This window comes from Varanus komodoensis, unplaced genomic scaffold (assembly GCF_004798865.1).
Source record: "Varanus komodoensis strain SLA01 unplaced genomic scaffold, ASM479886v1 scaffold1, whole genome shotgun sequence".
Lineage (NCBI taxonomy): Eukaryota > Metazoa > Chordata > Lepidosauria > Squamata > Varanidae > Varanus > Varanus komodoensis.
The window spans coordinates 132,127,155-132,149,564 of record NW_025335268.1 but is presented as its reverse complement, the minus strand read 5'-3'; the positions used below and the strand labels follow the sequence as shown (position 1 = coordinate 132,149,564).

The 22,410-nt window shown below is 39.7% G+C and overlaps 1 protein-coding gene across 3 annotated transcripts in view; it reads left to right on the top strand.

Moving 5' to 3' along the window:
- PLXNA2 (plexin A2) overlaps positions 1–22,410 on the top strand; it is a 451,621-nt gene that overhangs the window by 323,542 nt on the left and 105,669 nt on the right. For all 3 annotated transcript variants that reach the window (XM_044446913.1, XM_044446912.1, XM_044446919.1), the window contains 2 exons: positions 12,014–12,165; positions 21,050–21,167. In XM_044446913.1, the coding sequence (XP_044302848.1) occupies positions 12,014–12,165; positions 21,050–21,167 (270 nt within the window). The remainder of the gene's footprint in view (positions 1–12,013; positions 12,166–21,049; positions 21,168–22,410) is intronic.

Here is a 22,410-nt window from a genome sequence, read left to right as displayed (position 1 = left end):
ATCCTTCTGCCCCCACCAATGGTCAGGAATGCTGGAAGCATTTGGAGAGCATCATGTTGGGGAAGGCTGATAGAACTGGACTGTCTTGAGGTGTGGTGTTGTCCCAATTACCTATTTTGTGCTGCCACATGATTACAACACCATGGCCTGCAAGTATGTGCTAGTCCAGTGGTCAATGCTATCTGTTTCTGTTTTGCACAGCAGACCATAGGACTTAGCCATTAAAAACTGTGGTGCCTATAGAAGATACAGTAGCATAATGGAATTCTTCCTTTTCAAATCCATCATGTAATATGTCTTATAGCAGAAATGTTTTTGAATAAATCTTATTTAGATTACTCAGGAGGCAAATAAGGTAGTTCCTGTTTTCACTGAGACCTGCAATGCTGATGTAATATATGCAGTTTGAGTGATGGATCAGTCAAGAACACAGAGACAAAATGGAAGGAGAGGGACGTAACAGTGATATCATTGCGGAAGTCTTCTATAGATCACCAAGCTAAAAGCCAGATGATGATTTGCCACATTTCCAAAGGGGAGAGAAACAGTGGATGCTTTAGGTACCCTGATATCTGTTGGAAGCCTTTGCAAAGAATGAAAGGTCTAACAAATGTCTGACTGTTTCATCTTCTAGAAGGCTAAAGAAGAGACTAGAGCTGACCCTGAGGAAAGAGCTAATCCAAGTACTTATAGCCTTGGGCAGTGACGATGTTATTTTTGGATTCACAATACTGTGGAAGGTCAATTGTAATCAGACATGCAAGCTGGACTTCAGGAAAACTTATTTTAACCAGTTTAAAGAAATATTGTGTAGAATCCCGTGGATAGAAATACTTGAGAAGAAGGGGATGCATAATGGCTGGGAGCTTCCTAAAAGTGAGATATTGAAAATGGAACCATAAGCTATTCCAATGAGCAGTTTAAAAAGATGGAAGGCATCTAAAAAAGCCAGGGTGTCTTCAAAAGAGGATTTCCGATAAGCTCATATTCAAAAAGGGGAGGGCAAGCCTTGAAGGATGAGTACAAACCAGTAGTAGCCAAACCTTGCAAGAAGGGAGTCATAAGGGCTAAAGCTCCACAAGAAGGGCTTCCGAGGCACATTAGAAGGGTTTCCAAGAGACAAGAGAATTTAGAATGGCTTCCAAGGGACATTAAAAATAATAAATAGGGAATTTGGCATCTTTGTTCAGAGAAGAAGGAAGAACAAGAAGTAGTTGGGCCACTGCAAGAAGATGGAGAATGCTGATAGGCAACAGAGAGAAGGCAGAACTGCTTAATAACTTCTTTTATATCGTTTATATTTATTTATTTATTTTATATTATTAATTTTAATTTTATATTGTTATTTTTGTATTGTATTTTATTGTGGTGTAAGCCGCCCCGAGGCTTCGGCAAGGGGCGGCATAGAAATGTTCTAATAACAACAACAACAACAACAACAACAACAACTTCAACTTAGCCACTGTCTTTTCCCACAAAGAAAGCTGACCAGACAATAATAGATCAAGTGATAAATGCAAGGAAGATAGGGCCCAAATGGATGGGTTCAAAAGGTTAGAAAAAATCATGAACCAGATATTAAGAAAAATGTCCTGATACTATGAGCTGTTTGGAATTGGAACAGACTAAATTGGAAAGCTGGTAGATTTCCTTTCTGAGAGTATTTTAAGCAGAAATTTTCTGCTTCATCTTATCAGTGATGTGGAACTGTGGAATTTTTTTGCATCAGTAAAGGAATGACTAGATGACTTCTGAGGTCATTTACATTCCCCTTCAGCAAAGGAAACATTCAAATGCTACATCTCATGTAGTTGTCTGACCCCACTATTCTTGTGCCTTGATCAGCAACCCAATACAGAGAAATTTGATTTTTCCCATCTCTATTCTGTGAAAAGCTGCTGGTTTCTAATTTGGTTTTAAACTTTTGTAATTTTTATAACATGTTTGTCATTCTGAGTGAGGCCATGGACTCACCTGCTGAGGGAGGCCATGGATTTTTGCCCTAAAGTCATGCACTGATGGTACTACTGGCATATCATGTTTGTCAGGGTGCTTCAGCTAAAACTAAAGAACTAAAAATATTCACTTGCTAAATTTCAGTGTATCAGGCTTCTGTGATAGGCAGAGGAACAAGCTTAGTAAAAAGATGGGAACTGTAGCAGTGGCTGGTATAGTAGGACTTGGGGCTGCCTCTCCCAAAATGCAACATTCCAAGATGGATATCTCAGCCTCTGTATCTGAACTGGAAGAAGAGGCAGGGTTGCAACTGCTTCCCTGAATTGCCAGGACAGCAAGCTGTGAGGCAAGCCAAGGGGCTGGTGAAAACTAAAGTTCCTCTTGTTCAGCGGGAGACTGGGATGGGAGAGGGGTAGGCACAGTGTGAACCTCCCTGAGAGTGGCACCAACGCCATGGGACTGTGGGGAGGAATTCAGTATGGAATCAATTTCTGGCTTGGTGGAGCCAACATCCAAAATTAGAGGGCTTGCTAGTTAAATAGATGCCACCTGCTAATGATCTTTCTATTACCCCTTTTGTATCATAAATCCAGTCCTGGTTGGCAAGCTTTCACACAATGAGTGTCTGTAATTAGAAGCCTCTTGTCTTAATCTGCTGGGAAGAGAAAAGGGGAGAGATTAGGCTACAGTGATCCCAGTTCATGACAGGTATTCTGTCAGGACTGCAATGACAACAAAAGGCTGGGGTTGGGTTTACCTGTATTATTGGCCTTAAGAGTTATATCCTGAAGTAAAATAAATTAAAACTTCTGATTTGGATGCCCTTATAAATGGCAGTGACCTGGACTTCTGACCTGGTCCAGCTCTATTTAGAAGGGCCTACATAGCAGGACTTTTAACAATTTTGCTGCCTTCTGTGATTATGACTGAATTTCCCCAGCTGTAATTAATTGAATGCATCTGTTCTAACCCTGCGGCTGCATTGTGACACAGTTCCTTCAAAACTGTTCAATTAGTGGCCGTTAAAATCTAGGTCGAATTGGAAGTCTGGTTCGGGTATTTTCCAGGTCAGAACATTTGGAAAATAGGAAGGCGGCACTGCATCGTTTGACATTGTAGTCAGGTTTTGTTGACTCAAGGTAGGTAAGACATTTTAATAGCATTTTTAAAAAATGGCAAGCAGTGGTTTTTACTGGGAGGGACATAGTGCTTCAGCTTGTCATGCAAATACTCCAGCAAATGCATTTTTAAAAATAACATGCCGTTGTAAGGGAAATAACTGTCAAGAACTGTGAACCATTGTGTATGGGTGACTTGTAAACATTTGTAGTAGCAGACCTTCAACAGTGCCTAGTATAATATAATGCAATTTGATTTTTGTATCATGTCTTTTGTAGACACATGATGTTTTGCAATGGAAAATGATACAAGACACACTACAGGGTGTGAGTTACAAAAAACCAGAGTGTGGCAGACATGACATAGTGAATAGATTAAAGCATTTAGTCCTGGGGCTGAGAGCATGGGAAATGATGGAAACTGAGGCAAGGGCAGAAGAATGAAGTGTTTTTAAAATACAATGCAGTGCTATATAGAATGAAATATATTCTGGAGCAGAGTTGGTCTTGGAGTTGCAGAATAAATATGAACAGAAGTAAAGCAATAAAAATCAAGCATGAAAGAGGAAAGAATACTGGCAGGTAATTGATGAGGAAGCCTTACTTTAAGAAAAGGCACTGGGACTAACTGTCATGTTTCCTCTCATACGATCAGTGATGAGAGTTGGACAGTGAGTACAAGGAGAAAGCAAATTTTTAATTTGGTCACAGGTAAAGTAAGTTTAGGCATGGAGAATTTTTAAAGAGAAATTCTCAAGAAAGTTGGCTGAACCCTCCAGTGGTGTAGTTACAGAATTTTAGACTGTGAACTAAACAGACTTACAGAACAGTCCTATGACTGACATAGCAAAGGATCATTCAGATTCCCACATCAAAGTTAGGAAAAGGTTGGAAACACCTTGACTCTGTATTTAGATACCCCTCTCCAATCAGAGTGTTGACTGTGTTTCCAAGATTGTAAGAGCGGTGAAGAGGCCTTCATGATTGGTATAGAAAGGGGAGGAGCCTAGATCCATTAGGATACAACCTGGCAGCACTGCAAGTCTCACTCTCTCCCCATCTAAGGTGCCCCAGAGCGACAGATAAAATCAGCCAACTAGCTGATTTGCAGGGCAGGAGGAACAAAGGGACAAGGATACTTCCCATCCTGTAGAGAATTCCTACAATTCTCTGAGTTTACAGGTAGCTCCATTGAATTGTTACCATTTGAAGAAAGGGCCATTAGAGTACATCTATTACTTCCCTTCAAAAGATGGTGAAGTGGCCCCGATACATTTGGTGCTCTCTTCCTCATAGTACTGAATAAGGACCTTGGCAACTTTTGCCCCAAAGTCCTGCACTTTTGGCACCTCCTACTGAGTTCCTGGTTCATGAAGTAGGCAGTGGTTCCTTAGTTGTAAGGGGCATTCACTCTGAAAGTATTATTATTATTATTATTATTATTATTATTATTATTATTACATTTCTATGTCGCCCCTTGCCGAAGCCTCAGGGCGGCTTACAACACAATATTGGTGAATGCTGACTCATCACAAATAGCAAAAGTGGAAGACAAAGCAGTGTCGCAACAACAGCAGCAGAAGTTTGAAAAGTTGTAAAACTAAAACACAAGGTCAAAATATTGCAGGCCAATGTTTAGAGAACTGAATAAATCTTGCAAATAACTTTTACTCATAAATACAACTTTTCTCCATGAATAACAGGAAATCATACAAATACATTTGCTGGGTTCAGTTAACACAAGTCATGGTGATTTTTTTACCATTGTTGGTCTGTCATGTTGTCTAAACTCAGTCATGTTATTCATCATTGTAAGTCTGGTCTTTGGAAACCACCGTAAGAAACACTGCTTTGTTTTATGGTTCCTCTGTATCATCATGGCTTGCTGCTGTCTGAACCTAGGAACACGGTTCCCACGGTCCTTGTGTGTAACTTCTACAGAGTCCTCTGGAAAGCATGGTAACTGCAGGACCCAATCTAGCCATTCAGCCTCTATCTGTGGACCAATGAGGAGAGGAAGTCAATACGGCCAAGGAGCAATGCACCTTGGGATTGAATTGCAGGCATAGTGGCTGATGAGATATGTGTCAGCAATGGGAAGACTGAGCAGGGAGGATGAAACCTTGATAACATAGAAATGACTTGATTATCTGTCAGTTAGATCATGGTTTAAAAAAAACCCCTCACACCATAGAAATCAGGCCAGATTGCTTGTTGTGTTGTATGAACATAGCCATTGTGCAAAACTATTTTTCTAGGTGTCCTTAAGTGCACAGAATTGTTTATTGTGAAAATGGAGAGCATATGTGTGTGGGAAGGGACAAAATCCTGGAAATGTTTGAAACAGAAATAGTAGTTCTGAATCTGCATTTCAGCTAGATATTTTCCCTCATCGTTAATAAATATATCAAGCATTTTTCCTGATTTTATGAAATTAGCAGTGTAACCCTGGATAAACTCCACTGAGTATTGGAACTGAAGTTAGCAATGCATGAGGAATGTGTGAGGTTTAGGGGTGAGAATCCATCAGATTTCCTCACTAAAAGTCCCTGGACTCTGGCCCACTTTCCCTCTGCCTTAAGTCTACCTCTTACTGACCATTCACAGGAGCAGGAAGTGAGTTCATGAAGCTGGCTTGTGTGTGTGGCACCCACATGCCTGCTGTACAAGCACAGTTCTGCTTCCACAGTTCTGCCGACTTCATGCACTTTGCTCAAAGAAGCAAAAATTACATAGTCTCTGTACTTTGTGGAAAGATTCTGCTAACATTTGCAAGTATTTGTGGACTTGATCTTGGCTTGGTTCACTTTCTGGCCAAGGCCAAATGCAGGAAAGAAATCCAGCAAGCACAAGAATGATGGATTCCAGCCTGATCTTTGCACCCTTACTCCTTTATTTATGTAGTAAGGGTGGGAGTCCGCTACATTTTTGTAGCCCCTGAATGTCCCAAACCATCCCAGTGCACCACAGAAGTGCGTTTTTTGGGAAAGAATGGTCCCTGCAGTTGCTCACTTCTAATATATACAAATACAACATATGTGACCCTCTAAATAATGTTGGACTGCAAGTTCCATCAATGCTAGGCAGCATATCTAATTTCAGAGGATGATAGGAATTTCTGTTTAGCAATATCTGGAGTGCCATATGTACTGCGTGTGCCTTCAAGGTATATGTAAACAGATTCTGCCTTTGATGAGGAGTTAGAATCCACAGCTGAAATGTCAGGGCCAGTAGATTCAAGAGGCCTATTGGTCACTGAGAATTAGACCATTTCAATTAATGTGGCACTGTTCAGTGAACATACTAATGTAGAGGTTTATGGGCCTAACTTCATTAATCTCAGGTATCAGAGAAGAGGGCAAACAAGCTGAGAAGTGTCAGATATGTTGCGTGATTGAACCTTAAACAGAGCAACCACCCTGATGTTTGTTTGTTCATTTCAATTTGGAAGCAAAGAAAGGTATTCAGTTTGGAATCATCTTATCATTAAGCTGCTTTTCTCTAATGGTCAATATTCTAACTTTGCTTGTTACTTTCCTTATTGATTTCTCTTGGTTTGTACTAAAAAAAAAGCAGCCTGAGTGGTCAGATTCAACATAACAAAGCCTTTTAGTTGGAGTGTAGTTGACCTGGTCTGCTTAGAACAAGGGGGAGACCACCAAAGCTCTCTGACTCAAGACTTCAAAAGGTCACTTGCTCCAACAGGATTGCAATTCAACCCATATCCTGTAACTTTTCCAAGACATGAAGAACTTCATCACGGACATATGCTAGAATATAATGTACCAACATGAGCAGTCACTGTGGACCAAAAGCCAAGTTGTACCTTTAATGAAAAAATGTTGGAAAGATTCTGTGAATTGGCCCTCTGTAAGGAATGCAATAAAAGGTTAGCTCAGGTTATACAACAATCCACTAACAAACCCCAAAATTGGATCCATATGTTCATAGGCCTTATGCCCATCAATTTCTTAGCACATTACAAAATACTGATCCTAATGGAAGCTGGGAGACAGTTACGGAAGGTACCTTTTTTGTAGATTAGGAGCTGAAGTGGCTATGATATAGCCACTATAGCTATAAATAGGTATCTTATGAAATGAACTCCCCCTTTAAGTATTTCAGAAAGACATTTAGGGAGGTGTGAACGCCTTGCTCCCTAATAAAATGTGGTATTTAGTGTGCAAAGCATGTCCAAACTGGAGCTTAATGAAGTTCTCCAAAGTAACTGTCAAGCCTTTTAAGGTTACTGGCTTTTATAAAAGTCTATAAAAAGGAAGTTAGCCCAACTCCCCCAGCAGACATTTCTGCCAGTAACCACCAGCTGCAGCCTCCCACCAGATTTCTTGTATTCCTCCATGCTAGGCATAGAAGCTGTCACCCACAGCTACTAAGGACATGTTTTAAAAGCTGAGAAGGCCGAGATACACATACTAAGGCTAGGAATGGTTACAATAAATTAAGTAGTCTTCAGAACTGGACATTATTTTGTTCATGTTTAGGCTTTTCCCCTCCACAAGAATGGGAGAGCCATTAAGATGGTCCACTTCTGGAGGCTAATGGATCCAGATGGTTTCCAGAGGGCTCTGAGAGATTTTCTGGCTGGTGCTTCTATCAAAGGCCTTGTCACTCAGTGGAATCTGGAAATAACTCAGGCAGTTGACACCATCACTCCTAAGTGCCTTCTCTGCTGTAGACATCATATAGCTTCATGGTATACCCCAGAGCAGAGAGCAATGAAACAACTTAGAAGACAGATGAAGTGTAGATGGAGGAACACTGCCAGTGAATGCAACAGAAAACTGATATGATGCTTACAATCAGGTATATGTTGAGGGAGTGAGGACAGCAAAGAAATAATACAACCTATATAACCTATAGCCAGGTAAGAGTCAGTGCAGTGTAGGGCCACAAGGATGGTGGCCGAATTGCAGGGAATGCTGTATTAGGTAAGATTGAGGGAGCTGGGTCTTTGCAGCCTGGAGAAGAGGAGACTCTGAGGGGATCAGTTGATGACATATAGGTATGTGAGGGGTATCACACAGAAGTAGGTAGAAACCTGTTCTGGACCCATGTGACTGGAGGGCTGGATTGCTGGACCCATGTGACTCAGAATCTATAAAATACTCTATACAATATATAATCTATAAAATATATGTTCTAAAAGCTTGTAGTTGGCGGTCCAGACCAGTACCAGTAGCACGCTTTTGTAAGTAACTGCAGGGGGCCTGGGTGATCTTTCAATAAAACTGCTGAAGTTCAAGGCAAAAGGGGTCTTTCCTAACTGGACCTGTTTTCTTTGTTGTGGCTGCCATTGAGGCTTTCTTGACAGTGGTAACTAGCAGGACAGGTTTTTTGGTAGTGGTCCCCTGTCTGTAGGATCACCTCCCTGCTGTGGCCTGCCATGTGCCAAATTTGCCAGATCTTTTCACAGTCAGTTCAAGACAACCCTCCTTGCAGAGGCATTTAAAGAGCTCCCTGCACTTTAGCCAGGTGCCTTCTATTCTTTGCCTGTTCTTTTTAATTGTCTTTTGCTGTTTTGTTGTTTTTATGCTATTTGAAATTAAATTTTAACTCTTGTTAGGTGTTTTTATCTATTATATTTTATTGTTTTTATACCTTTCATAAACCACCTAGAGAACTTTGGCTATGGGTGGTACAGAACTGTAATAAATAATGATGATATTTAGGACGTGTGAAAATTGGAAAATGAAATGTAATATGGGATCTAGTGGAGGCTGAAAGGAATGAAAGGGGTTTGCTGGGACTGGTTTCTGAGGATATGTTGCACAATGGTATTAAATAAACTTGCACATGTGGTTTGCAACATCTGCACAAGAAACAGATGTATTTGGCACAGCTGTTGAATAATTGTGCTGAAACCCAGATTGCAGACATGATCCACTGGAGTATGGCCAGATTATGGTACAATAAAAGGTGCAACAAAATAAAAGGATTGTGTTCACTCAAAACTTCTGTCATTGCAGTTGTTGCATGAGGGGATCTGGGAAGCCCTTGCCTACCATTTTCTCTCTTGACATTTCCTGTCCTGTTGAAATTCAGAATATAAATTCCCAGGGGAAGTGACATGCATGTTTTGCTTTCACCTCTGTAAGTACCAGGAGGAAAAACTAGGAGGGCAGTCTTTTCAAATTTATCCAGAGTCCTCTTTTTCTCCTGATGTGTGTTGCTTGTGGTTGCAATACCTGCTCTTACCAAGTATTGAAGAAATGCATGCTGTTCTCAGAGGAATAAAGATTAGGAAATTCTCTCCCATGGAATATTCTATAGTGTAGCAGACACTTTCCAAGATACTGAGGTAATGAGCTCAGATACTGAACTGGAGGCTGTTTATTTATGTTTGTGAGCTGCCCCGAGGCTTCGGCGAATGGGGCAGCATAGAAGTTCCCTAAATAAATAAATAATAAATAGTCACAATGTTGTGTATGTGTTTGAGAAAATAATTTCCTGGCACACATCCCTCTGAGCTGAATCCAAATATTTTTCACACTCATTTATGAAAGAAAATCAAACTGCTTGCAGGGTGGTAGGTGTCTGAGAAAGAGGAAAAGTATTACCATTGTCGAGATAATTGGACTGATGCTTTTTCAGATTGGGATGCGCTTTCCATTAAAAGTAATGCAGTACAGGGAAATGACCTCTACCTTCAGCTGTACAATATTTTTTTATATTAACACACATCCATCAAACTTCCAAAATTGTCCTATTCCTAGTTCCTCTCATGATAGTTGTACAGTCCGTCTGCCAAGAGATGGAGGTGAATGGAAAGGGTACCAGTTCCTGCCCTTTGTATGGGAACCTGTTATTTTTTTTAAAGTGATGTTTTAAATACTGCATGCTGAAAGTGTGAGAATCTCAGTTTTCCTTTCTTAATAAAATAACTTTATCACCTCTATGGATGTGTGAGAAAATTTAAATATGGAACAATATCATAGAATGTTAGAGGAACTATAAAAGGATAAGAGATTACAAATTAGGCAATGAAAAAATGTAGCAGGCTAGTCCTTTGGTTTGTAAGTCATTCTCAAACATTTGTGGTAACAACTTAAATTTTATTAGTCTATTTATTTCATTAGGTTTAAGGAGGATATATCATAAGGAGGTTATACTGTAACACATATAGGACACAAGGAATCATTGCACTGACTAGAGATCAACTGATTGTTCTGATTAACATTCAGCTTGACAAAGAGTCCTGGAGAAGTCAAAACTTGCTTAGTATTTTATCTATTTATTATGTTTATATCTCACAATTTTTCCTCCTGCAAGGAACCCAAAGTGCTTTACATATTTCTTCTCTTCTTCTCCATGTTCTTTTTTCACAACCACACTGTGAGGTAGCTTAAGATATTTAGTGAGATGTACTTGTTCAACTATAATTATAGCTTTTTATTTTGTGAGATGTATTTGTCCAACTATAATTTTGACTTTTTACAGTCATAAGCCATTAAGAGATTCTATTCCTGTAATAGTCACAGAGAGTATATTCAGATGGGCAAATTTTCACATTACTCATACCTGGAGTCACTGCAGATGTCTTGGGCAGCTCACTCTTCATTGCACATTCTGCCCCAGTTAATGCTTCATTTCCAGGGATCTTTGCCTAGTACTTCATTAAGCACGTACTAATCTTCCCAAAGTAATCCTCCTTTATATTTTGATAAATGCTTCTCATTGTCCCTCATATCAGCTGCAGCTTTTTTCTTATTATTTTTAGCTGATTCTCCACATATCCACACATACACAATGGGAACCTGGTGCAATTTCTTCTGTGAACTACTTTTTGTAGTGACAGTGACTGGGGAGTTAATTCCGATCTGTATAACCCAAGCTACTTCATAATTTTTGAGTATCCACCCATGTCATTTTTAAATAAGTGTGTGTGTTAATTATTATTCCTATGGGGAAAGAAACAATTTTTGAATGTTTAACATTATTTAAATCAAAAATAATCTCATAATCCTCAAATGACTGTGGTATGTGTACAGCAAACTTCAGAAATGTATTAACACAGATAATAAATAACAAATTGATGCTACAATTTAGAAAATAGCTCTAAAATAGACATGAAATATTCTTTTCTACAAAATATAGATGCCTTTTTTTCACAGCAGGAGTTATGATATCACCTGATGCAGTGGCTATTTATTTATTTATACTTTCATTTATATGCTGCCTACTACCATAATCTCAAGGCGGCATATAATTGAGGAATCCTCCTTGCTCTTGGAAACAAATGAGGCAATAGTGAGGCTTTCAAGTTTTTGGATAGTTTGTGACTGACCTGATTATTCAGAAGCTGAGGGTTGCATTTCAGTTGGCCACAGAACTTTTGTTAAAGCTCATTGTGTCAGAGATAAGTAAGGGATAAGCACCACTGAATTGAATGAAGCTTAAGCCTTTGAAACCATGCATAGGGTTGAAACCATGCTGTTCTTAATAAATTGAGTATATAATGCTGCTCTTTGTTGTGTGTGTGGGGTGGGGCATTATGAGCTTCCGTTTATCATGATACTACAGTGCCTGTTGACAAGCCATGTCTGCATGTGTGTTTCTTATTTCTCTGGACTCTTAGGCTAGAACTGCACATTAGGAAGGAATACCTTATTCTGACCTCATCTACCTTGTATTGTCCTAGTTTTTCATTACGGGCTCATACATTTATCCACACTATATTCATATTCAAGGTCCAAGATGCCATATCCATTTTCTATATGTACTGTAAAATCCAGAAATACTGTAATTTGTTCATGGTTGTAGACTCCATACTCACAAAAGGGAAAAATGGAAAACTGGACCTTTTCCATGACCACTTACAGAAATATGGTTTTTTTCGTAACAAACAATTTCTGGCTTTCCAGGAAGTATACTTTTTTTGTTTCTATTGTATACACACTGTGCTTTGCTTTCTTCTCCAGATCCTAACAGTGTCAGGCCCACCAGAAGGGGGAACGCGAGTGACAATTCGTGGTGTCAATTTGGGACTGGATTTTTCTGAGATAGCCCACAACGTACAAGTGGCTGGCGTGGAGTGCACTCCACTGGAAGAGCAGTACATTATTGCTGAGCAGTGAGTATTTGTATTTCCACCTTTACAACATTTAGCTTGTAACAGCAATAACAGTAAAATTGTTCATCCCTGTGCTAGGAAGAACAAAATGGTAGATGATAGCTGTTACATTTGGGATCCTAACTGGTAATCTTGACAGGATAAAACTATAAGACTGAGTGAACCATTAGTGAAAAAAGGCATTATGTTGTTGTGGCATTATGCAGCATAACTTTAGCTTAGTTATGTAAAAAGTACTGTACTGGCCTGATATTGGGGTCAAATGGCCACTAGTTTTAACTAGCCACTAATTTGAACTAATATTCTGTATTTGACCATGTATTTTCCCTCTTTTATTCTCTTCCTTCCTCTTCTCAGAGTTTTAGTGTTGTAGTGTAACCAACTCTCACTGAGGTTCCTGCCTGTCTCATGTGTACCAAGTTGCTGTGACCCAGGACAGTCAAGCAAGGGACTGGGTATCCCAGAACACTGAGACCCACCGGAAGACTATCTGAAACCCACTGGTTAGATCTCAGCCCACTGCATGCTGACAACTTGCTCATGCCCTAGCAGCAGCTTTCTGGGGTTTCAGGCAGTTTTTTCTGATATCCCTGAACATGCTGTGTAAAAAACCTGGGACCCTTTGCGTGCAAAGCATATTCTCTGCCACTGAGCTACGGCCCCTCCCAAATAACTGGGCCAATTATTGCCCAGGAATTAACTGTTGGACACTCGTTTCTCATGGGAACATTGCTTTACTTCAGTGCATGTTTCCATGTACCTGTACACTCTCAATGAGTACATGATTTCAACATGGGAGCTCATGTGCATTCTGAAGTGAAATGATTCCACCTTCTGATGTAAAACAATACTTCCTTTCTTGGGGCTAACATGACCTCTATGTCACACCATTGGGAAAATAAAACAATCGCTGTCAATAGTTACTGCCTAATTAGCCCTGCCTCAGTGCCAAAATGACTTCCGGAGTTGCCTTCCAGCCCAGCAGCTTGAATGCTTCTATATTCCTGTCATCTCCTTCTTTCCTGTTCCACAGCACTGCACAAACGAAAACCCTGTACCTGCCAGGCCAGATTCTGAGATAATATAAATCAACAGCACTCCAATGATTTAGGCCAGCTTGCACCAACTAAGAGCTGAGAGGCTGAATTTTATTTTAATTTTTTATCTCTTGGATTAAACGAGCCTTTAAAACTTTTATTAAGCATTTTGTTTTCCTCCCAAGATTGGGCTCCTGCTTTGCTAAGCAACTTTCCTGATGAGCACCTTGCAGTTTACACTCAGCCTCCTCCCTGCTCCAATTGGAATGCATCCCGCCGTGCTGCCAGATGCAGGCAGCCATTTGTTAAGCGTGTGAGGCCCTGACAGCAGTTTAATCCGAATAGGCCTCTGCTGGAGTCAATTCATTTATTTCACTAAGAAAAATGTCAGCTGAAAATTAGAAAATAGGCATGTAACAAAGGGCGGGCAAACAACCCTTCCCCAGTGACACATGTCCCCCTGTTAGCTGCTTATGTGTTTGTTTTTGTGGCATTTCTATTCAGAGGGGCAGGTGAACCAGTGTACTGAAAGGAGAAGCATGTTTGTAAATGCTAGCCCTTGCGGGCCAAGGTAAGAAAGAACACATTAAGCACCCCCCCTCCCTCCCCAGCCTGAATAAAAACATTACACCATGGCAGCAGAAATAATAAAGAATCATGTGGCATCTTAAAGGCTAACACATTTATTATGACATAAATTTTTATAGACTATAGTCAACTTCATCAGATGCATGATGTAAAAGGTGGGGTGAGTTGGCAGTGAAATGCAAAAAATACAGTTCATGATAATTCAGTTTGGGCTTAAGACTGCAATCCTAGACCCAGGAACTTGAAAGAACACCACACTGAACACAGTGCCAAGACATGTATAGGATTGCTCTCTAAAAGTGTGCAAAATAAGCACAGTGACTATTCACAATTTAATTCTCTTCTCATCCCACCATTACAACTTTTATGTCCATACAACATCTATACATACTCCTGTTAAGTGGACTATAATCAAGAAAAAATTATGTCAGAACAGATATGTTAAAGTGCTGGGGTAGCACAATCCAATGTGGCTTTCCATAACCGTCTGAATGCAGAAGATTATGGGGTATCCTGTTGAGTATGGGAGGGATCTAGTAATCACCTCTATGCTTCTCCCACCTTGCAAAAGACATGGACTGCCCATTTCACCCATATAATTCTTTCTCCCATGCTTGCAAGGAGGACAGGCTGAGGCCCTGCTGGATACTTCATATCCCAGTTGAGCCTCATTCCTCTCCTTCCCATCCCCTGGCATGCCCCTGCCAACCTCACTGAAGCAGCCAGTGTAATTGTTTCCATGCCAGAAGGAGGGCACTCCAAAGTCAGAGTCCCAGCTCTCACTATGTTGTGTGTTTCTTCGGTTGGAACTGGGATCCTGCATTTTCCTATGACCTGCTCGACAGTGCCTGCCAGCCATAGGATTGCACCCTAAAATGTTTTGGCCCCATAGGTTGCCATGTTATAGCTAGCATCAGTTGGCTAAGTGCTTCAGAAAGAGAATAGTTGTACACTTCTTTTGCATTTTAGCTCAGCAAAATTTATATTTTGTTATATATTAATGTAAATGCAATATAGTTAAACTTCTGAAAAAATTGGAAAGAATCCCCAATATGCAGTCTCTGCAAACAGAGAATGCAATCTGTTTCTGAATTAGTAGCTACCCTCTGAGCTATCTTCCATTTATTGATCTCTACATATTTTACATGTATTGATCTCTAATGTGATCATAGCAGTCATCACAGAACCCTATGGCAATGTATTATACAATTTTGTATTCGATACTAGCTTTATTCTGTCATGGAAAGAACTTTGGAAGCACAGTAGGATAAATGTGCAGCACAGATATCTCCATGGCCCACCAGTGCCCTAGGTCTTCTTCTGAGGATGGCATGCATATGCCAAAGTTTCAAAAATGGCTCAGTAGTAGATGTGGCTTCTGGGCCTTAACTATGCAACACTTCACTCTGTTTTCTTGTGCACTGTCAGAAAGGAAATTTCCCATCTCATGTCAACCCTAACATGGGAAGTAGAGAGAATACAGAGCCAAGCATGTTCTGTGGTGGCCTATATAAAATAAAATTCCTAAATTGCTCTTCTTCCAAGTATGGGCAACTCATGGCCTTACTGATGTTTTGTTCTGCAGGTCCCAGAATTATTCACCACTGGCTAGGATTTTGGGAGTTATAGGTCAAAATACCTGGGAAGGCACAGGTTTCCCATCCCTGTGTCAATCTGCCCTTCAAGGGTATCCGTCAGGGGTTAGATTCTCCACCTACAATCTGAAGTTGCACAGTCGATTCTACCAGTATTCTGTCACTTCATTTCCAGTTCGGTCTGCTGTAGCTATAGAGAGTGGACTCCATGCTGCGACAACTCCATATTAAAGCAAATTTCACTAGTAAATGCTAATGATTACAGAAGAACTGTCGGCAGGGTGGGAGGGAGGAAGACCTTCTTAGACTTTTTTCTATGCATCCTGACTGGAGCTTTCATTAGTGGAAGTGGCTGAACAAAGCAGACTGCATTCAAAAAATGAAGGGGGAGGCAAACTTTACTCATTCATAAACAGTTCCCTGCCTAAGCAGTCCAAAATATTAAAAAGCTGAACAAATCAGACCAAGCTTCTAAGAGAATAGAAACCATTACTACAACAGAAATACTGAACATGTAAGTTCTGTAAACAGGAAACCCAAGCTAACAGGGAATGTGGTTGACTCCACCTGGCTGCTTAGCAATATCCTTTCCCTGCAAGCAGAATCCCTGTTTGCACCCAATGACCTCTGATACATCCAGAGTTGCTAATCACCTTTGCACCTAGAGTGACCCTTGCCATTGCTTTAGAAACACGTAATGTCAATTTATTCCTTTGCTTGCATCACTGTTTGTTCTGATTTCCTGCCCTTGCTATTCCAACAGTTTGAGGTACAGCCAGTGGAAGTAACATATCTTACAGTGGTAGCGAATCACCCACTGGAAGAAAAGAACTTGTACTTCCTAGTTTGGGGAAAGGCAATGCATTCACGTGATAGCAGCAGGTGATTTTGTGCCTATCTCTGACTCACCTTAGGCAAATCACTATGTTGCTAAGTACCTCAGTTTCCTCCTCTCAAAAACCGGCAGAGCTGTATTTATCCATTGTTCTTGCCTGAAGTGCTGTGGGTGGCCTAGTGCTTGCAAAGTACCTTTAGATCCCTAGCTAAAAACTTTTACAGAAGAGCAAAGTAATATTATTATTACAGTAATAGCTTGAGGCCATGCACTAATGCCATCATAAGCTATAGTAGAAATGGGTTTGCATAGCTATTATATTTTATACACTGTAGCATTCCATTTTATTTTTAGGAGAAGAGATGGGGGATTATTAAAATTATCCTCTTTTGATGATGGTATGAAACCCTGATTTTATAATCACAACTCTAATTAGAGCTCTCAAGCTTTCAAAGAATGTTAACATCATTAAAACATTTATCCTAAGCAGATAACAGCAAGTGTTGGCTGCTTTTTCAAGATGAATCCAGATAAAAGAACTCTCTTAAGGGTACTGTGGGCAGACTGGATTCTGAGACAGTAATGATTTACCGTGTTCTAGCTATGCTATCTATCAGCGAGCAATTAGGTTAATATTGGTTAAAGGGCCACTTAACCTAGTAATCAGCCCCCTATAGCTCTTCCAAGAGCATCATTTTGTGACAGGGTACCTGTGGTTTTGGCCTGGAATGGGATTAGCACTTCTATCTTGACACAGATGAACCGTAGCAATTAATATCCCAACTTTAATTTCTTACTTGCCTGTGGATGTCAAGGCTGTGCATTATTATTCAAAGGTAGCAATCTACCAATGGAAGAATGAAAAGACAGACATAACTAGAAGTAACTAAAAGAGAACATAATCTCATTCCACAAAAATGTAGATTTTTCAAAACACACCAAATAGCAAAATTTGAGCAATGCTTTCTCTTGTTTGGGGAAAAAACCTTGGAATTTAGTTTAAAGAAAATGTGATTACACTCAGGTTAAACAGCTGTGAGAAACTACAATGCTGGTACAGCCATATCTATTGCAGTCCAGTAAAATACACCATCATGATAACATGGTATTGTGAGATGGGAGAGAAGCATAGTTTTGCAGAGTTTACTACAGAGCTGCATACCCTAACCCAAATCAAATGATTATTAACCTGCATTAAATCCAGAAAATAATCATACAAATATAGCATACACAGAGAACCATAGACATGGAAGAGTGACAGATGTGCTGGAACTACAATACACAGGCTGTCTGCATGTAAGCTGCCCAGAGGGTCTATGGATAATAAGGCAACATATAAATCAAATAAATAACTAAACAAATAAATCACCCATTCCCAAACCTGGTCCCCACTTCAACCCCCTACCAGCCTGCCAATAGTCAGGAATTCAGATGTTGTAATCCACATTAAACATCTGGAAGAGACCAGGTTGGAGTAAGGAGTAAATTCATCTGTAAAACCTCATCTACTACAGAAAAATTCTTCCTGATTTCAGCAGCCCGATATTGCCGTCACAAATTTAGGATCTGTTGCAAACTAGGTAGATGGTAAAGCAATCATAAAAATGTCATAATAATACTCCAAGGATGATGCTACAATAGTATACTTACTTGGAGGGTGTTTTGTTTTTAATTGAACAGTGTCAACATTCCCTATTGATACCCATCCAAATCATAATTTAAATATATTTGAGATGAAGAAGAATTTGTAAGATTTTCTCTGCATCTTCACTCTTTTTAAAGATGTTATATACACCTGCAATGTGCCACGACCAAAACGAATCACTGCTCACATTGCTTTTAGTGTCTGAGCCTGAGAGGAAAGAAGCTCTGTTTTGATCAGAGTAAGAAAGAAGCACACACATAATCCATGATTAAGATGATGATAGAGGAGATCATACAAAGGATTTAGGCATACACAAGAATTGCTATGATTCTCCAAGGGCAACATCTCTACAGGGAGCTTGTGTTGATATTCAGTGATAGCTGATCTCACATTTGGTAGCATTTACGTGTTTAATGTTAAGCCTCTTTCAGCATTCTGCTGACTGGTTCTTTTTCTGCTTTTTTGTCAATTTAAATTTCTGTGTGGGAGTGGGTTTGACTAAAGCTGCAGAAACGGTAGGGCAGTGTGGGGTGATACTGTTATTGTGTTTTCAGATAATGAGTGATTTGCCATGGGTTCAGCAATTAGGTGTGATGCAAAAAAACTAAGTAGGGATGCTAAATTTGCATGGTCAAAGAAAGAAAGAAAGAAAGAAAGAAAGAAAGAAAGAAAGAAAGAAAGAAAGAAAGAAAGAAAACCTTATTCTATTCTGTAAGCAGAATTTCAATGGATAGCACAGCCACTTCAATTTTGCTTTTTTGACCACACGCTACACCATCCTGATCCTTAAAGGGGAAAAGACTTACTTTGAGGCCAAGGTCAGGATAGCAGATTCAGTAGTAGCTTCTGTAAAGATCAGAGACTCCCTTCATCCTCCATCCCACTTAACTGAGGAAAATACTGATATTATTGTTGCACAGGGAGTGACTGGTTTCAGGTAACTCAGCAACCCATCATGGGTAACAAGTGATGATAGTTTGTCATGTCATGTGAATCAGAAGTGCTTCCCACAGGCTGGCTTCCTAGAACAAACCACCGTGACAACCCATTGGGTTGTTTTAGAGGTTGTTAAATACATGAAAGTCCACAGAAAGTGAAAGAAAAAAGAGGTAGGAAAAAAGAGGTAGAAAAAAAGAGGGAAAATCAGGCTTCTGCTTGGAACAAAGGGGAGGAAACAGGATGGCTCTGCTGGATAAGTCCCTGAAATACCTGCAGGAGGTCCAAGGGGGAAGAAATCAAGCAACAGCAATTAATGAGCCTGATTATCATTAAGCAGATTGTTGGTTGTCCCATGAACCGCCTACTCTGCATAGCTTAGTTGCAGTGCAGGTTTTTCATGGGTTGCTGTGTTATGAGAACTCATTGGGCATCTTTTCCAGTCCGAAGCCCAAACTACCACTATCTGGTGGCCCTCTGTTTCCCAAAGTAATAGAAATGAGAGACTAGACTAGAATGGCAAAAAGAGAGTAGAATTGGGTCTCCCCAGTTATTCTTTTGAACATCAATTCCCTCTTGAGTGTTTCAGTGTTTGCCTAGAATGTCTAAGGGCCCCAATTCATTTCTGGAGTGAAGCATTCTCTCTTTGCCTAGCAGTACTTACTGCAGCAGTATTTACTATTATGACTGGTGTTGCAGTGGTGAGAGTAAGCATGCCTTTGAATTTAACAGAGTTCTTCCTTGGACAAAATGGAAGTCTAAGTCTTCATATGCATCATGAAGACTCAGACCTAACTCACCTAACTCATATTAGGTCAGATGAGTTGAATAACACCTTAATAACAAGCACTTAAATACAAATAAGTAAATAATCAGTACGTGAAAAGTGAAGTTACCAGAAGGAATCAATCCCCATGTGCAGGAACATCCTACATTTCAAAAAGAATTAACCACTTAAGACCAGCAGGGAACCACAGAGAAGAAGCACATGTATAAGCAACGTATAAGTAGGTTCTGGCTGTAGGCTTCCCAAGATGACGTATTACGGAGATGGGATAGAGTTTGCAGGACTAAATTTATCATTACAACCAAACTACTTTTTTCTTCAAAATTCATCCACAGTTGAACATTTACGACGTACCCTTGGCTGTGAGGTACTCTTTTGCATAACATTGCACAGCATTTCCTGCAATAGCACAAATGCTGGCATCAGCCCGATGTCAAGCAGCATTATATTCCGTTTTAACCTGGGAATTGACATCACAAGATGAACTGATAAGAGGACTTATCTTAAGAGGACTCATCCCAACTTAGAGAAATGGAGATCGACATATATGAGTTCTCTTTTTACACTACCCTTCACTGCATTGAATCATAGTGACTGGTGCCACAGACTACTGTATGTGTCTGCCAACCCCAACCCCAAACATCTGCTCATATGGCAAAATATGAGAACAGAGAACAGACCCAAATTATGTACTATTGTACATGTGCTGGGTTTGTACTTTTGTATAGGAACCTTGACAGAACCACGATAATCGTTCATGTGTGCAACTGTACATGCACCAGGTCTTTTCCTGCATTCTGCCTAGTGCATGGATTGAGGACCCAATGACCATAATACCATTCTCCTCCATGCTTTGCAGATGGTTATAAAAAGAGGGTTACCCAGTACATTTTTGTTACCAACTTCTCTGTGTTACCACCACTCCTTCCTGGTTCAGCCAGTGAGGCCTAATGTTCTAGTTCGCTTTCCAAAAATGTGACACATTCACTGTTCAATAAACAGATTTGATTATTTGTATTGTGCCAGGAATGTTCCATTCTCTTTGCTTCATGTTCTTGCCACTATCAGAACATTCTCTTGCAGTCAAACGTGTCAAGTCTGTTGTACCCCTTTGGAATATATGTGCCTGTTGCTGATGGAACTATGGCCTGCAATGAGAGCTGTTCAGTTAATGAACTCATCTGTTACTTCAAGGACTTCACACTTTCTTTTCTATAGCCTAATATATTTGCCATTTGTGCTTTGCTTAGCACTCAAGTTTACAGCTTGCAATAATTATATCTAATTTTGACTTTCTCCCCTTTAAATTACTTCATTGCAAAAAGAAAAAAAAGAAAAAAGACTCTATAATTAGCTTATTCAGAAGATGAGAGAATCAGGCATGAAAATCATGGGGTGGGGAATGCAGATACATAGCAACATAACTTTTCATGGAACTCACTGTGTATTTTGCATTTTCAGAATTGTGTGTGAGATGGGACAGGCTGAGCCTGAAATCAGTTCCGGTCCTGCACTTCTCTGCATTGGAGAATGCAAATCAGAATTTGTGGCCAAGTCTGCACAGCATTACACATTTGTAGTAAGTATGAGTGTAGCCATTCTTTTTCAGTGATTTGGCAAGGTCATGTCAAATATTAATGCATATATAAAATAAAGAATACACAAAAGATTCAGTTTCAGTTCTGGCAAATGAGTATTTAGAGTCTAAAAGTAGCCAGAGTTATAAAAATGGTTTGTTATTCATGCTTTAAAGTTGCAGAAAATGTTTAGGTTTTGTACTATAATCACATTTAGCACATGAGCTGTCAGGATATGGTTGTTTGTGCCCTACAGTCTCCTTGGGTTTATCTTCCACTCTTCTTCAACCTCTGTTCAGTTTCCTTTGATTGAGAAAGGCTCCTGGCTATGAATGCATATGCCATAATAAATTAAGCATGGTTCTGTACCAGTGCTACAGGCCATACGGAAACTGTGGTTTTATAGGATCATGTGCATCCAAGTAATAAAGGTGTTTATACACATTAATGTCTTCTGTGTGGGAGGGCCAGCATGTGGAAGTGATTTTCAGTGGCCCTCACAGACCATAACATGCAACTATATACATACCTTTTGCTTTTTTACACCATATATTAATATGTCTAGTCTTTTCAAATTTGTATCTGACAATCACACTTTTTACTCTAATCCCCAGGCAGGTAGGAATATCTGAATGTCTGTCTATAGAATGAAAAAGTGATATGATAAAGAAAAAACTGTGCACCATAGTTTAACTGACATGGGTTTTTGCATGTCTTCTCACTACATACAGGTGACCTTCTAATACACTATATATTGCTCTTCTGTATTACAAAAGAACCCAGTGTGTTCTATTGGTCATGCAAGGATTTGTGGACTAACTAGAGTTTATTTAATTCAAGGTTGCAGGACAGAAAAATGCAGTACTTATTCAGAGACAAAAAAAAGTTAACTGATACTTTCCCAAGAAAATATTGTTTCAGGCATATCAAAAAAGAACATGAAACAACATTCACTGTTCTGTATAATAAGTGGCAAAACTAGATTTAGGCTTCAAAACTTATACTACATCTTGTAAAAGGGAAACCGATCTCTGATACAGACTAGTGGAGTATATCAGTGGATTGCTCTATTAATCACACAGTTATGCAAAACTTTCTCCTTTTAAAATAAATAATTTCCTTGGCCTTACAACCTGTTATAGGAAAACTTGGAAGTGCAGGAAAAAAAATCACAAAACAAAAACAAAGATAAAAACCCACACTCAGTCAAACTTAAATATGCCATTACAGCTTAGGTCCAGGCAT